This window comes from Chelonia mydas, chromosome 8 (genome assembly GCF_015237465.2).
Source record: "Chelonia mydas isolate rCheMyd1 chromosome 8, rCheMyd1.pri.v2, whole genome shotgun sequence".
Lineage (NCBI taxonomy): Eukaryota > Metazoa > Chordata > Testudines > Cheloniidae > Chelonia > Chelonia mydas.
In genome coordinates, this window is record NC_057854.1 from 8,361,358 (window position 1) to 8,379,006 (window position 17,649).

Here is a 17,649-nt window from a genome sequence, read left to right on the forward strand (position 1 = left end):
CCTGGGGGTACTCACAGGTCTTCCACGGGGGTACAAGCAATTCATTTAGGTATTTGCCAAATTTTTACTACAGGCTACATAAAAAGCAGTAGGGAAGTCAGTACAAGCTAAAATTTCATACAGATAATGACTTGTTTATTATATGGAGCAGTATATGAACTGAAATATAAGTACAATATTTATATTCAGTTGATTTTATAAATATGGTAAAAATGAAAAAGCAAGCCATTTTTCACTAATAGTTTGCTGAGACACTTTTGTATATGTATGTTTGAGTTTAGAAGCAAGTAGTTTAAGTGAGGTGAAACTTGGGGGTACGCAAGACAAATCAGACTCCTGAAAGGGGTACAGTAGTCTGGAAAGGTTAAGAGCCACTGCTTTCATGGAAATCCAGCTGTTCGCATTAATTTTAATCAACAACAGGAAGCTTCCAGTCTAAAGGAATTGGAACCTGGGCTGTGAATAGAGCCATATTCCTTTTGGATTTGGGGACTGGTTTATAACCAATCTGTGTAATTGTACGTGGGTATTGTACCTTTAAAGTCCCTTCCCTCCTGAAGGATGGAGGTCTTTGGAATCAGTCTGGTTTGTTTGCCCACGTTTATTCATTGTGAGCCCAAACGGTGATGGTTTGGACCCCAAGTCTCCTGTCTTTCCTGCCCTGAAATTGGAGGTGCCCTGATAAATTAACTCCACAAGTTTTCAGACCCAACAAGCCAGAAGTAAGTTGATGGTTGTTACAAGTCTTCATGGCTGCTCCCTCTCATCTGTCACCCCTGAAACTTCACGTTAGTGCACTCTCAACTCCTTCAAACACCTAATCCATGACTTTACTGTGTTCTCGCCCTGCACCACCACTCCAAGTGATGGAAAACAGCCAGATTCCTCCCAGCCGAGAGTTCTGTTACTGCAAAGGGGATACCATAGTAGTATAGGGCTGGCCTACCAGGCCCCTGGACAGAGCTTGCAGACACAGGCCCCAGAGTCATAGGTGCTGAAAGTAGGGGTGCTCCCGCACCCCCTGGCTTGAAGTGGTTTCCATTATATATGGGGTTTGCAGTTTGGTTCAATGGCTCTCAGCACCCCCACTAGAGAAATTGTTCCAGGACCTCTGCCCAGGGTTTGATGGGGTGTGTTTGAGATGAGGGTATGGCTAGAACTCTCTGTGCTCCAGCCACTCTGGCCCGCAGAGGAGCCCACAGGTGACTGGGAAGATCGCTGCCCAATAGATTAAGATTAGGGGAACTGCCTATGGTGCAATTGAGTACTAAGGCTTAAAGGAGTCTCTAAGATCAGAAATTAGAGCAGAAGGAACATGGATGCATGGTACCTAAGATGAATTAGTTAGGATCAGAAAAACTGAATAAAAACAAACTCTTCAAATCCAGATAAAGGTATAAAAGGTTGTGAAGTAAACACTGTTTTAAAAAGAGCAGCGAGACGTGCATCCAAGCAGTTAATGTATGGCATAGGAGCAAGAGATGAGAACAGAGTGATTTTTAGTGAAGATCAAAGTAGCTGTAGGAACTACTTGTTAATTTCCAATTGATCATACTTTTAAAAAAATTGAAGAGGAAGCTCTTCTGGGAGAACTTTGAGAAGTACCACCTGTGGAATTGTGCCTAATTGCTGCCCCGATAGCTTCTGGAGGACATGTGTTTGATAAACTATTAGCGAGGTATAATAAGTGGTGTTAAAAAATGGTGAACTAAATAAGACAGGAAAAGATGAGTTAAAGTGACTGGGCAGGATTTAGTTGTCTTTAGTTAATGAAAACCTCAAGTGTGCAATTAACCAAAGGCCTTGTACCAGTAACTGTGTAGGTAACGGAGATCCAAGGAAAAGCGTCATGAACACATACACTAGAGAACAGAAATGGCCAGCCTGCACATCCTATTGTGAAATATAGACATTGCTGGGTATGTGATGCCCATATGCTCCATATTATCAGTAGCAGTAGTATTCTGGTGGGCCAGCACTTTTTACCAGGTTTCCAGCCCCAGACCATGAAGTCTGGCTTCCTCCATTCAGGTACGTGGCAGAGCAGGTGGTTAATGGCTAGGATGCAAATGCACAAACATCCCTGGCAATGATGCCCTCCCCAGAATTGATACCTTCCAGAGGTAATACTTTCCAGGCCATTGGCACGGAGCAGTATCTCCAGATAGGGTTTGGTTGTTTTGGAGGACTGTCCAGTAGATACATAGGGTCTGATCCAAAGCCCTTTGAAGTCACAGCCCCATAATTGGTATAGCATTTGAAACATTGCTTTGTATTTGGCAAGGCAAATCAAACAATTTATTTTTATTAGTATTTTGTCAACCATTTCCTGCATTTGGTGTCTAAATGAAGCTTCAGCAGCTGGTGGAAAGCCCAACAACCTGCAACAAGCGCCACAGGAAATATCGCAAAAATGGAGTGTTAACCACAGCTGTCTGCTCATGCTAGCCAAATGATTTACAAAAAACCACTTACAAGCACTCCCCTGGCTAGTAGTAAGTCTACATTGTGCAACATTCATTAAATGCCACTCACCTGGTCCAGAATTTCCCCCATGTTTCCACTGAAGTTTAAATTTGACACCAGACTTTCCACCACCAATGCTCACTCTTCCCCGCTTTTCTGTAGATAACGAAGCCTGAGTTATGCAGTGTTGCAACCGCTGAGTGGCAGGTTTCAACCTGAGAGAGGAAACGGGAGAGATCTTCTGTCAGAATGGCTAGCAAGGTAGTAATGTCACTGGTGTACTTCTGTCACTGTAGGGTGGGGTATGTTTGGCTCTCAAAGGTTTGTTCTTTCTGGGTATTAGTCATTAAAAAAAATTAAAGAATTCTACCACCACCTTAAAAATTTGTATATAAAATTCTAAGTCCAACAGAAAAGTGACTCTGAATGTGAGATGTATTATGGGACTAAACAAATGCATCACCCCACATTTGCTGAGGGATGGACTAGAAAAGATTTAAGTTCTTTTCATCTACATATTTCATTTTCTTGCTTGAATTAAAATATTGTCACTCACTATATATTCCTCATTTACAAGTAAAATTGCAAACATTTTATTTCCATCTCTTTATGAACCTGCACATCAAAATATTACTGATAAAACCATAAATAGTCAAGAGGATAATCTTTACCAACAGCAAACACAATAGCTTAGAAAGGCATTTAGAGTAGAGCCTCTCTTCGGATGTTGAAACAGTAATGGTTATCCTTTTAAAATACTGTTTAAATTCTTTATGCATAGGTGTGTTCAGGGATGGTGGGCAGTGTTTGTGCCCTGAACTGCATAACAAAAATGACTGGACTGAGGGATTTAAAAGAGTATAGAAATACTTCCAACTAGCAGTTCTTGTGAAACTACTGAAATGACAAACCTCTTTGGGCCCCTCTTTCAACACTTCAAAACATAATCAAAGTAGCATCCCTTTTGAAATATCTTATTATATGATAGTGTTTACCAAAAAGGAGGACTCAAATACTGTCTGAACCCTAAGAAAAGGGCAAAGATTCTTAACTAACGCATAAAGACTGTAAATAGAACTGAGAACTTGGTCTCCCTTTGCATCATTGAGGTGTCCTCCGACTGCCCTGCCTCCAGGGAACACTGCTTTTGCCCCTGGCCTGACACCAAGGCCTTGACGCGCTGTGGAGGGGATGCAGTCACCCAGACAGCTCGTTTCTACATGAGGTAGTGTCTGGGGCCCAACTGTACACTGTTCAGTCTCCAACGTGAGTTTCTGCTCCCTGGCATCCTTCTCTGCATGGCCAACTCCTGCTCGCGCATTGAGCACTGCTGTTCCTCATGCTCTATCTTCACCCTTGAATGTGCTAATTCTTACTCTAGTTTTATTCTCAGTTTGAAAGAATTCTGCCGAGAAGTGCTTCTATTCTCCAGCTCTTGTAAACACCTTTTCAACCTATCCCTGTAAGCTCTGAAAAGGAGATGAAGGTTTCCCCTCATCTCCTCACAGCTGTCTCAACTCAAATGTCCAGTTCCCTCCATTTCTTTTCCAAACAACCGTTGGCTTTTCCCATCCTAAGTTGCTCCAGGTTCAGGTTGTTGCCGATTTCCTCCCCCTCAGGACTGGGATACCACACCAGTCTCTTACCAAGGTCACCAGTCTCAGAACATCTCTTACTACCCCAGCAAAGAGCTGAACTCTCCATCCTTGTATCCCCAGCTCCCTCTCTATTGGGGGTAGACCCACAGCATTTCCCCATGCACACATTAAACGTGTTCAGAGAGGTGCCAGTCCATCTTCTTTGCCAAAATCCTATTTTCCCAGCCAGGGTGTGCCCACAACCTGAGGCCACGAGGCCTTCCACTGACACTCCTTCCAGCCTCACTGGTACTACATATGGCTGAGTCCTGGTGCCATTCAGAGAGGACCCCAGGCTACAAACCTGGCTAGAATAGTAGCCCAGCTAGTTGCACTTGATTATTGGACATTCGTACTAGATATGCCCAGGCTGTCCCCAAAAGTGATTGTTAGATTATAGAAAAGGAGTACTTGTGGCCCCAAGCGATCCTCTCCAACACCAGCCAAAATCCTAGGAGCCATCAACCCAGCTGCTTCCGCAACCACTCCTGTTGCTGGAAGTAGGCCTCCTGCAACCACTATTGAGCAGCAAATTGTGCCTCTTGCTATTTCTGCAGGCTCCCTCCCTCAATTGCAGGAGCAAGGTCTGGGTCTGTTGCTCCATCTTTCCTGATTAACCAAACTGAGTGGGGTGTCAGTACTCACAGGTTTCAATTTCCCCTCCAGGCCAGGAGTCTGTCACCTTCCTGCATGCACCACTCCATGTTCTAGCACTCCCTGGCAGCACTGGGTGGTGAAACAGCCACCAGTTTCTCAGCTGGTTTTCTGCTGCTCTGGCCAGCCTCCAACCCTTCCGGGTTGCAGAATCTTAGCCCTCCAGCTAGGTTGCTTACAGTTCTACCCTTTCCGGAGCACTCAAAGTCCCAGACAAATGTAACAGCATAAATATAAAAACTCTTCCATTTCCTCTGGGAGATCTGAGTTTCTCCCAGTCCCTGCCCTAGCTGGCTGTTTTGCTTGCAGTGAGAACACCTACTGCCTCCCTCCCTCCCCTTCCCCACTGAGCAGGAGTCTTCTTTAAGATTTTCCCTGGTTGCCTGGCTCCTGTTCCAGGTGTCTCCATTTGGGCTGCATGTGCTCCATTACAGAGAGGCATCTACAGAGTACAGGGGTGCGATTAGTGCTATGGAAGTATGGCGGTCCACCTCCTTTTCATAAGCAAGGAGACATCCATCCAAACACAGCCTCTTCCAGGCACCCTTATGGAGAGAACAATCTGGCCTCCTGGTTTTTATACTCCTTGGATTTCTCTTCCTCCCCCCACCCCCAAAAAAATTGTGGTGAAATCTGGGCGCCATTTGAATTCAATGGGAGATTTTCAATTGACTTCAGTGGAGCCCGGATCTCACCCTTTAGCCTTATGTTCTCCCTATATCTCCCAAGATAAAACATTCCACATACTGAAGAGGAAAAAAAACCAAAAACCCCACAACACACGTTAGTATCTGTTCTTCCAGATTTCTGCACATCTTCCAACTGAACATGGAAATGCTTAGAGCTAAGCACATGCCTAAGGGTTTGTAGGAGCCTGGCCATTTTGACTATCATGGACTGGCAAGGCAAGCTTCCAGTTGTTTTAGGGGGGGTGTTGAAAATCTTTCAAAGGGAATGAAACATACATTTATGATTTGAGGACTGGGGAACCAGAAGGGGAAATGGAAATTGAAAGAGGGGGATGTTTGCCTTGACTGTCACAAAGCGCTGCATGTACATTTTTCACTAAATGTAGTTGACATGATCGGCTGGAAAACCCATGAACTAGCAGTATTAGAGGAAGTTTAACCTTCAGAAGTGTTAACCACTAAAGGCTGATGCTTAAAACAAAATTGTACTTAGGAGATTGCATTAAAAAAAAACAAACACAAATTCATATCCAGAATAATCTCCAGCCTCCTCCACTGCATAACTATGATTCATATTTGAGATTTCAGCAGAAATTCCATTCACAAAGGCATAGGCTACCAGCAATCTCTGGGAGGGCACAAGCTTAGTCGTCCTTCTAGGAGGAAAGAGGAAACTTTGAAAGAAGCATTGAAATGACCTGCAACTCTGTTGACTTGTGCAACAGGTCTTGTTTACCAAGTAGAACTCTTGGTCCATAACCATAGCACTGCATGGATGGGAGAACTGCAGGGAACAAGTAAGGAAACGAGGAAGTGGTTGATGATTGTCATAAAAATAAAGGGAAGGGTAAACCCCTTTAAAATCCCTCCTGGCCAGAGGAACTCTCCTCTCACCTGTAAAGGGTTAAGAAGCTAAAGGTAACCTCGCTGGCACCTGACCAAAATGACCAATGAGGAAACAAGATACTTTCAAAAGCTGGGAGGAGGGAGAGAAACAAAGGGGATGTGTGTCTGTCTATATTCTGTCTTTGCTGGGGATAGACCAGGAATGAAGCCTTAGAACTTTTAGTAAGTAATCTAGCTAGGTACGTGTTAAATTATGATTTCTTTAAATGGCTGAGAAAAGAATTGTGCTGAATAGAATAACTATTTCTGTCTGTGTATCTTTTTTGTAACTTAAGGTTTTTTGCCTAGAGGGATTCTCTATGTTTTGAATCTAATTACCCTGTAAGGTATCTACCATCCTGACTTTACAGGGGGGATCTCTTTTTATTTCTATTTACTTCTATTTCTATTAAAAGTCTTTTTGTAAGAAAACTGAATGCTTTTTCATTGTTCTCAGATCCAAGGGTTTGGGTCTGTGGTCACCTATGCAAATTGGTGAGGCGTTTTATCCAACATTTCCCTGGAAAGGGGGGGTGCAAGTGTTGGGAGGATTGTTCATCGTTCTTAAGATCCAAGGGTCTGGGTCTGTAGTCACCTAGGCAAATTGGTGAGGCTTTTTACCAAACCTTGTCCAGGAAGTGGGGTGTAAGATTTTGGGAAGTATTTTGGGGGGAAAGACGTGTCCAAACAGCTCTTCCCCAGTAACCAGTATTTGTTTGGTGGTGGTAGCGGCCAATCCAAGGACAAAAGGGTGGAATATTTTGTACCTTGGGGAAGTTTTGACCTAAGCTGGTAAAGATAAGCTTAGGAGGTTTTTTCATGCAGGTCCCCACATCTGTACCCTAGAGTTCAGAGTGGGGGAGGAACCTTGACAATGATCAATTTTTATTTATTTATTTATTTTTTAAAAAAAGAGATGCTCCACTGCAGTATCAGGAGGCCCTGTGTTGCTTGAGGTGCTGTTTTCCAGAAGAAAGAAGTTCTGCTCACTTGTTGTCATTAATGCTCCAGTGGCCCTTTTTTGTAAGAATCGGGGGTGTTAATTACAGCGCCTTGTCCAAATGCGCATTCAGGTTCTGCTCACACAAACGTCCCAGCCCTATTGTATCTGTTATGCACCTAGAGCATTCCTAAATTCCCGCTCTAAACCACTGTATAATGTTTCTGTGCAGTTACACAGCTGCCAAATTTCACCCCAGAAATAATGTCTTCATCTTAGTGTTGGGCAAAGTGACCCCCAAGGCCAAATTCGTACATCAGTCCGCTACAGCGGTAAAGCATGGTGGGATCCTGCAGGGAGAAATACTTGGATGGATGGGGGCTCTGTAAAAAGATGCACCCTGCAAGTATGCCTTGCCTTACTGTGCCCCATACGGCTGCTTGCTTTGATCAGGGCAAGGAGAAACCAAACACCTTAATTAACAGAAGAAGTCAGTTTCCCTTTAAACGAAGTCCCATAAAGAAACACTTGAACAACAGTTTAAAGCCCTTACCTCAGAGCCCAGGTCTTAAGTTCTGGGTAAACCAGAAGTTCAAAAGAAAAAGTCTCTGGGTCTGGTCAGATCAGCCTTTGGGTAGCTAAGTGTTGTATCAACCAGGCAAGGTACTAACAAGCTTCCACAGGACTTTATTTTCAAAGTGGAAACCTCTTTACCAAGCTGCTGCTGCACCCTCTGTAGCTTTCTCTCAGCCTCTCAACTCCTCCCCGCTCCTTCCTGCCCTTTCAGAGGACCAACAGCCAGTGCTCCTAATTCTAATAATTACAAGCAACATCTAAACATCACACTAGGCCAGGGATCATAGAATATCAGGGTTGGAAGGGACCTCAGGAGGTCATCTAGTCCAACCCCCTCCTCAAAGCAGGGCCAATCCCCATTTTTTGCCCCAGATCCCTAAATGGCCCCCTCAAGGATTGAACTGACAACCCTGGGTTTAGCAGGCCAATGCTCAAACCAGGATCACCCTCCCTTGCCAGTTGTGAAGCTTCTAGTCTCCCCGGTCAGCTTCCTCATCTTGTCTTAAATAGAGTAGCCTATCAGGTGGAGCAGAGAGCCTAGCACCAGGACTGTGGCCCTACCCCCATTCAGCCTCTTCCCCCCCCCCCCCCAAGACCCCACCCACACCTCCCGCCTCTGCTCGACCTCCCCCCCCCCCCACCCCCCGAGACCCCACCCACCACTTGCACACGGGCGGGGGGAGGGGAAGAGGAGAGAGCAGTGGGCAGGGCCTCGGAGTGGAGCACAGGTGGAGGGGGGGGCTGCAGGGCCCCTTATGTATGTGGTCCTAGCCCCACTGTAAACCCAGCACTGATCCTGAACTCTCCCTGCTTCTCTCCCCACAGGCTTCTTTCTTCATCCTGCTACAACCCTTGGGATTTGTTTGTGTCTCATTTCTAGCCAAATGACACCTCCTTTTGCTTACTAACCACTGCCATCTGGTTATCTCCTTATACTGCTTTCTAAGCTCTATCACTGGCTTCTTCCACAGTTCACCCTAGGCTCTCTTCCAGCTTCTTTGGAGAGACATGGAGCACCTACCCCTTTCCTACCGTCTCAGGGAGTGACTACACGGCAAAGAAAAACCCACAGCACCTTGGGCCACCAAACTTGGGCTGTGATGTTGTTTCCTCCTAGTGTAGACTTCTGGGCTCGGGCTGGAGCCTGGACTCAAGGACCCTACCGGGTGGGAGGGTCCCAGAACTCAGGCTCCAAGCCCAGAAGTCTATAAAGCAATGAAATAGGCCCACAGTCCAAGCTAGCTGGCACAAGCCAGCTGCAGATATTGAGCTGTTGCATAGACAAACCCGCAGTAGAGCCCTACGGCAGACCTTTCTTTCTCTGCTCTCTCCCCATTTGGGAGGAAGGTAGCAGTGCCAGCTTATATCCTCTGGCTCTCTACCCCAGCATCCCTAGCAAGCCTAACCTACAGGCTTCGCTTCAGAGCACAAGTTCTGGTGTACCTTACTGCAGAAACACGATAGGGCTGGGCCGTTAGAGGGTGTTACATTTAAAAGCACTGAAAGCAAAATTCAGAAAGTATACACTGTTAGCATTGAGAGAAGTATCCCATCTGGTTGCCTACAATAAAATTGATGCCTCCATCCTTGGATTTTCCTTGTTTGACAGCTGGGTTTGGGGAAGTGCACCCTGAGCCCATTCAAGAGCCCAGTGACTCTTGGATGGAGCTCAGATCATGGTGTTTTACACCTGGGACATAGTTCTTTTAGGACTCTCATGCAGAAATCAAATGACTTCAAGATCAGCCACAATTTCATGTTCTTAATGAAAGCCTCTGTACCCCAAATAAACTGTGTCTTCGTAACATCTATGCAGCAGCTATAAAAATCCAATTACATGGAACAATAATAGAAACATGTTTAATATATTTTTAGCTGCCTTTAATTCAATTTTACAGTTAATGAGCATGAGCCCACCTCATGCAAACAGCCAGCTCTCCATAGACAACCAGTAAATGCATCACAGACCAATGAAAATCCATAGACAACAGTTTGGAAACCACCAACCTAATCCTCAGCCACCTTTCCCCAATCACACTGTAGTTTGAAATATATTTTTAAGATATTTTCCATCCATGAATCACTGTTTGATCAAAAACCAAACATTCCACATAAACACGTTTGAAATGTCTCCATTACCAGTTCAAATTTAGCATCTGATGTCAGAGCCCAACTCCTTTCATAGCATATTTAAGCTGCTAGGCTCTGTGGTACACCAGTATGAGCTTTAGGTTTGACGACGCAAAGAAACTTGACCAGAAGAGGAAGGACGATCTTGCAGAAGGATGGTGTACAAGCTCATTGTTGCACTTGCAGTCGTTGCTCTAACTTCTTCACACGGTAGGTTCCTTTGACTTGTTTTCATATTCTATTTTAACGACACAGATAGCTGGTCCTAAGAGAACATTTGAAATTTGAGCTAGGAAGAATTTAAAATTACATTTGTACATTGAATTGATGCGCTTACCAGATGTGCCTCATTTACTTAATTTTAACTGACGGAGCTATTTTTCTGTATTTGCAGAATTAACGATGAACGGTGGGAGATGCTTATGCCTTCGAACTACAGATAGGATGGTGTTTGCTCCTACCCAGCTTAAGACGATAGAAATTCTCCCTCCATCTCCCTCGTGTGAAAATGTGGAAATAATGTGAGATTCAAATCTAGTATCAAAAAATAAATTTAAGGGGATAATTTCCAAACACTTGTCTCATAGATTTTTAATTTATTTTTTTTCCAGAGTAAACCTGAAAAGTGGCAGACAAATATGCTTGGATCCCAATGCAAGCCAGATAAAAAATATTTTCCAGCAGCTCATCAAGTAAGAAATACTCCCTTTTTTAATCATTGATTGGTATTGAACATTCCTCAGTTTTGGGCCAAAATTTCACAAAAATAGCACGGGCCAGCATGCATCAGTGACTCAATAGGGTGAGGGACTCATGCAGCAGGGAGCCAGTCTCCTACCATTGTATTAAAAGAATCCACTTTAGCACCCGAGAGTTGGTACAAAACAGGAAGCTCGAAGTACTTCTGTTCTTGAGCTGTGCTGTAGCATTTACCTCAAGAGCTGGGGGTGTTGACCCCACTGCACGGGCTTAATTCTAATTTAGGTAATTATAGCAGCCCACTTAAAACATCCAACTGAAATTGAAGGAGCAGTTTATTTTACTACGCTTCCTCTCTTAAGCCTGTACAGCGTTGCTGTGTTCTGTTAAAGAGCCAGCAGAAATTCAGAGGGTGAAGAGGCTCTATGTGGGCCAAGCTTTCAGTGGCGCTACCTTTCTCCGTTTTGCAAAAAAATCCATGCGGGCAAAGGTACAGAAAGTAGGTGGCCACAGAGTAGGAGACCCGATGAGGGGTTTCACCTAAGAGCTGTGGAATATGATCAGTAAAAGGCATGCAGTGTCAATGCAGCTTAAAGCAGATTCCAACCTTTGGATGCTCACAGAGCACTCCCAAGACTCAGTCATGTTGCTGTGTGAGTGGGGGCAGACTGGGCCAGAGACCATTAAAGGAAGTCCCCACTGCTCTCTAAGACTCTGGCCCATTTAGGCTACATCCTCATTGAGACTCTCTCTCAGTACTGGGATGGGAAAAGGCAATGTATAGATTTTCAATTTACCTCTAGGGTTTTTGCACAGGAAGGACTGTGATCATCCTGGATGGAAGACATTAGACAAGATTACTAAGTGTTACTCTTTTCTTTTTCAGGAAGAAGGGAAAGAAAAACGATAAACCCAGAAACTGAATATTTGTCAAGAAAATTATCTGATTTGTGGAGCAGGAGCCTAGGAACTTTACCTGATTTAGTGTTGTGATTCACAAAATGTGTCATTTGAGCCATTGGCTGACAAAGCATTAATTATTTTTTTTTTAAAGTTAATATATTGTGCTGCAAGTGATCATTTGAAGTTCAAGAAGATGCATTCATTAGAGAACGGATTGTATTTTCTTAATTTCTGTAATATACTGTACATTATGTTTTATACAATAAATACCAAAGCAACTTTCAGTCTGTTTTCTATTGTTTTAGAGAATGCATTCAGTGGAAAATACTGTATCTCACAAAAGCTTATGCTCAAATAAATTCGTTAGTCTCTAAGGTGCAACAAGTACTCCTTTTCTTTCTGTGTATATACACATCACCATATCTTCCCTCTCTCCCACCCCCATTGGACTCAACTCATGGTCAGCCTGCAACCCCTTTGTGTAAGTACACCAGTGCAAAGGGAATGCAAAGCAGCTACACATGCTATCTGCCTCCACCCACTGCCTACTGGTGAATAGTGCCCAGCAGAGAAGGCCCTCCCTACCAGGTGGAGAGCCACTGGCACGGTAAATGTGGAGGGACACATTGGGGGTGGGCTGGACGTTTGGCCAGACGGGCACTGCACTCAGTTTATTATAATGGGTATGGGCTATTTTAGTGGAAATTAAGGAAGTCCAAATTGACACACACACACACACACCCCCAGGAGTCCCAGGATTGTGAGGTATAAGCCTCACCCCCAAGTCTTTTAGCAGACTGTGGACAGATACTGGCATACATGCAATTGTCTTCCTTCCGCCCCCGAGGTAGGGCCACATTTATTTCAGGATGCCAGGGTGTCTGGCATAGAATCCACCCTTTGCAACTGTACTGAGCTCCAGAATTTCAGCGTCAAGCTGGTTTGCGTTGAGTCCAACTGCTCTGATTTACAACTGTGTAGCTGTCCTAGACATTAAAACAGAATTGAGAAGCAGACTTAAACCAATGAAAGAAAGGCATTATTAAAGTAATTCTGCCAGTGCCTAAAGTTTGTCTTCTTTGTTCTCCTCCCACATCAGTTACATTTAGACCTTATCCAGTGTGCCATCATGTATTCTGGCAATTCATCAGTTGCTAATGGTGAGCTAAGATTTAAGGTTTCACCAGCCTGGAATTTTTCTCAAGTTCCTGCAAATATCTTTAAGGGCATCTCTTCCAACTTCACTCTCTAGGAGAGAGACTAGGCAATACTTTATGTATACATAACACTCTCCGTACTCATTTTGCTTGTATTATGTACACCATCTAGTGGCAGGACCGCATTTGTGTTGGTTGCAATTAATTTCCTCCCAGCTCTCTTATTCCACATCTAAAATGTATTATCCAACTTTGTGTGTTTTTTTTAGGCAGTGACTAAACTCATAACTTTTTCCAGGAGCTTGTAACCATTTCACAGCCAACGAGTTGAACAATAAACACAATGGAAATACTGTGGATCAGATGGTATTGACTATTTTGCTGAAATCATTTGGTTAGGACAGTTACCTAAAAGCAGAAAAACAGGACAGTCATAACAGGAATCTCTGAAAAGTGACTGAGGATATGTCTATATTGCAATCAGAGGTGTGACTGCAAACTGGGTAGGCATACCCACACTAGCTTTAATCTAGTGCAGCTAAAAACAGCAATGAAGTCATGGCTAGGGTGACCATATTTCCCTATGCTGAATACAGAAGACCCAGTAAAGTTACTTGTATTCAAGCGAGTTCAAAGGCAATCAGTCAGAACTATGGAGTACAAACATTCAAATTAACATCAAGTTGACTGAGCCCGTTATAAAGAAATACTGTGTAGTTGGATTCTTTTTATTTACCTTATTTTTAAGGCTTTAGGATTCACACGGGGAAAGGTGACACACAAACACTCACACTCCTGTACACCTCTCTCACATAGGGTTTGAGCATGTGTCTCCGATCGACCCTCCTCTCCCTGCCCAGTGCTTTCCACCCTCCATGCCGGGATGGACCTGCCTCTCCTGGTACTCCGTCTTCTCGAGGCAGCACTTGGGGGGTGGGAGGAAGAGAGACAGGGTTACATGCCCCCCCAGGTTTCTGCCAGGGTTCACACCAGAATGTGGCCAGCAGCAGCCTTTCAGCACTGTGTAGGAGGGAAGGGATGGGGGAAGGATAACGTGGGAAAAGGAATGACCTGGCCCATGTCTTTGCAGACCTCATCTCTTTCCTCCCGCTCCCCTGTGGGGGGGGGGGGAAGGGGGGGAGAGAGAAGAGGGTGCTAAATCCCTGCCTGCAGGGCTGCTATGGAGCCTGCAGGGTTGGGGTGCGAACAGGCTGGAAATGGCTTTCCCCCCAACTCCAGAGCTTAGCTGAGGGGCAGAGAGGCTTCCACATGCCAGGGCTGTGCAGGGCACCGACACATGCAGGGGTCGGCTCCTCCTGGCCAACGCCCTGAGCCAGAGGCTCTTAGGCTTTCCTGGGGTGCCAGCCCAGCCAGAGGCAGTGGGAGAAGGAAGGAGCCCGCCGGCCAGACTGTTGGTAAGCTGAGCACTCTGACCAGGGGCTAGTTCTCCCCACAGTGCTGGGAATGGGCAAAGCAAGGAAAGGGCAGTAAAAGGGGGAGCACATAAAGGGCCAATGGGTGGACAGCAGAGGTGATGCATAACCATCTGCCGCCCACCCACACTCACCTGCCACCGCAGCTTGCGGCACGAAGCCAGTGCCAGCTGGAAACGTGACAGGGGCCTGCTGGCCAAGAGCTGGCATGCAGCAGGGGCTGCGCTGATGGACCAGCCGGCCCAGCGCACTGCAGCTTTGCCCCGCTACCAGCCTTGCACACACCCCACTCACAGCTGGTGGGCAGGCAGCTAGCGAGCAGAGATCCCTCCCCATCAATACCCGCAGGTAAGACAGAAAACATCGGACAATTTGCCCGTTTTTAAGAAAAAAATTCAGGACACCTGCAGGAGGGCTTAATACGGGACTGTCCCTTTAAAAACAGGACGTCTGGTCACCCTAGCCATGGCAGCACAGTTGGTGCAGGCCTGCCTGCTGGAATCCTTGGTAAGTACTTGCACCAGGGTCTATGCTGCTGATTCTTGCATTGCTAGTTGCAGCCCTGCTAGCTTGACTGAAGCTAGTGCCGGTATTGTACTTGAGCTGTAATCACACCTCCAAATGCCATTTTTAGGGTGTGTGTACACTGCAATGTGAGGTTATATGAAGCGTTGTTCCAAGGATATTAGACACACAAGGTGGGGGAGGGAATATCTTTTATTGGACCAACTTCTGTTGGTGAGAGAGACAAGCTTTCGAGCCGGACAGAGCTCTTTTTCAGGTAAGTTTCCCAAACCTACCCTTGGTTTACAAGATGTTTCTTTTAACTGGCAGCCCAACAAATTTACCCTGGGAACCAGAGAAAGGCTAGGTTTTTCCTTCTCACGCACCATCACCAGTTAAAAAAAAGTGGTGCTGGAAGTCAAATTGGGTCCTCAGTTACACCTCTACAAACCCAGGGCCTTTGAAGCAATTAAGCATGTGTTATTAATGGGAACTTAAGTGTGACCAGATCTGGCCCTCAGAGAGCAGGAAGGTAACAGATCCACCTTGGAGAACTGAAGCAAACATTACATTGGATTTAAGTTTCTCACAGAGTCTTGACTGAATAAAGTGTTGACATTTAGAGATTCCAGGCTTTACACATGACAGGGGTAAATAGGATGGAATGAAATATGTTGCTGTTATCTAGAAGTTTCTGCAGGGCTGGATTAACAGTACATAGCCATGTCATTTTGAAAGCTCTGAGAGCTGCACAGGTAATTTTTATCTTAGAGGGGTTATTTTTGGACTGTTTTACACAAGGACTTCCATAAGATCTGCAAATTTTCTTTCATTCGATTCCTCAGGCTCTCTGCTCATTAATAAATACTCAATTGCTTATTCCTGAGGGTACCTCAGAAACCAAATAGCCAAGTTTCTTGGGAGGAATAGCACCAGAAGAAAAGTAAGTTTTGATTATTACAAATACAGGTATTTTGGTAGAAAAATAAGTAGTACAACATGTCCGATGTACACATTTTAGCATCATTGCCATTATAATGGATACAAAAAATTGCAGAGGAACAAATTAGTTCAAACAAACAAACAATATTTCCCCCTTGAAAGCTTTTCTACTCACCGAATCAGAGCCTGGTGTGGAAGCATGGAGTTGCACAGATCTGTCTCCAGACCCCCTGTAGACTGCCACCATGCACAATTTGCCCTCCAGCTGAGAAGCGTCTAGTTCAGGCCCCTTTTGAAACCACAAAACATCCCCCCCCCCCATCCAAACAGAAAAGTTCCCTGTTCTTCATCTCAAGTCCTGGGGACTGCAGATTTCTTTCATTGCTTTTTCCCTAGAGGCCTTTCTTCCTGTCAGGCTTCCCCACTATCTTCCCTCCTCAGGGATTCCCTCAGTGTCTCCCAGGGACCTCCCTGTTTGTCACAGACCCTCTTCTTCCCAGAGAAGAGAACTCCCCATGTTCCTCTCATGACCTAGGTCTCCTCCCTCAGTGAGCTCTCTACCTAGTCCACCCTGACCCTTTCACAGCTGGGATTAATAATTGTAATTGAGTCACCAGATCAGGAGCAGCTGGGGGTTAACTGCTAGGTCTGAGAGGCAAGGCTGAGCCTGACTCCCTTTCAGGGCCAGCCAGTCTATGACATCTCCCAAGAAATCACTTCTCGTGTTTTTCACTCATCAAACAAAAACCCAGTAGACCAGAGGTCCCCAGACTGTGGGGCGAACCCCCCTAGCAGAGCACAGAGGAACAGAGGGGAGCACAGCTGGGTCCCTGGCCTGCCACTATGCAGGGCAGGGAGCGAATGCCACACAGCCCCACTCTGCTCCCAGCTCTACTCTGGCCCTGAACCCACCTCAGCCCCAGCTTCTGGCCCAACACTGGGCCCTGCCCCCAGCCCCAGACCGGGCCCTGCCCCCAGCCTTGGCCTGGCTGTGGCTCCGCACCCAGCCCCAGTCGCTTCCCCACCCCCAGCCCCAGCTTCTGGCTCCAGTCCTGGCCCCACTCCTAAGCCACAGCTGTAGCCTCAGCCTGTCCCCTCTTACTGCAGCCCTACGGGGGAGGGCGCAAACAGAGATAAGAGGGGGTACAATCCTGAAAAGTTTGGGGACCATTGCTATAGACACTTTGGGACAAGTGAAAAACCTCTGCTTTTTAGAGCCTAGTAATAGAACAACATAGGTGTTGCTGGCCAGAAGAGACGTGGATTAGCAAAGTTGTGTAGGGAGGCCCGCCTTGCACTCATTCAGACTATGTGTGGACGTAACCCCCACACTGTCGATTGCAAGACTGGAGCCTGAACAAATAAAAATCACATAACCTTAATTTTGAATTGTGTATGCACAAAAATTCCAGGTTTTTGTTCAATATTAAAGTGTCAGTCATGTAAATTTAGGATTTGGTGAGCACTGCAAACTGCTCCTACTCTTACCTATTTGATTACAAAATACACATAATGCTTTAGGAACCTGGCTCACTTTTTCTGGAACAAAGGTTTTCACTTTCCCTTTTCTCTAAACCACACGGAGAGGGGGCTGCAAGTGGCTCTTGAAAACAGTAGTGTTTTTAATCAACGTCTATTGTACCTATTTATCATTTATATCTTTTTAGTTTTGAACTCTGGAAATCTGATTGCACTACATTTAAGCTGTGGTATTAAAACTCAATTTCACTAATTCAAAAACATATTAGAAAAATAATTACCCTAGAAATAAAGAACCTGTTTTATTAGCAGAACTGTAACTAGCCAAAAAAAAAAAAACCTTAACAACTTTAAAATAACCATAAAAGTTATATTAAGAAATTCATACAAATGAAACTTCCAAGTGATGTTTAGTAGCAGTTTTGTACTGGTCCTGGCCAGATACAAAGTTTCACCTGTTAATTTGATTTCAGTAGTCCAGACACCAGTTTATGTTTGGGTTCCTTATTATTATTGACCAGCAAAACAGGCAGCAGACCCAATAAGTGCTTTAAA

The 17,649-nt window shown here is 45.1% G+C and overlaps 1 protein-coding gene and 1 long non-coding RNA gene across 2 annotated transcripts in view; one reads left to right on the forward strand and one right to left on the reverse strand.

Moving 5' to 3' along the window:
* Window positions 1-16,477, reverse strand: part of LOC122466831 — a 51,450-nt gene extending 34,973 nt beyond the window's left edge. The window contains exons 1-2 of the long non-coding RNA XR_006292706.1: window positions 15,791-16,477; window positions 2,536-2,681 (exon numbers count right to left, since the gene is read on the reverse strand). This is a non-coding gene — a long non-coding RNA (uncharacterized LOC122466831). The remainder of the gene's footprint in view (window positions 1-2,535; window positions 2,682-15,790) is intronic.
* LOC114022315 (alveolar macrophage chemotactic factor) lies at window positions 10,070-11,947 on the forward strand. The gene is made up of 4 exons (XM_027833674.3): window positions 10,070-10,187; window positions 10,372-10,498; window positions 10,589-10,669; window positions 11,563-11,947. The coding sequence occupies exons 1-4, from the start codon at window positions 10,133-10,135 to the stop codon at window positions 11,597-11,599; spliced, it is 300 nt and encodes a 99-aa protein (XP_027689475.2). The 5' UTR covers window positions 10,070-10,132; the 3' UTR covers window positions 11,600-11,947.
* Window positions 16,478-17,649: the final 1,172 nt, after the last annotated feature.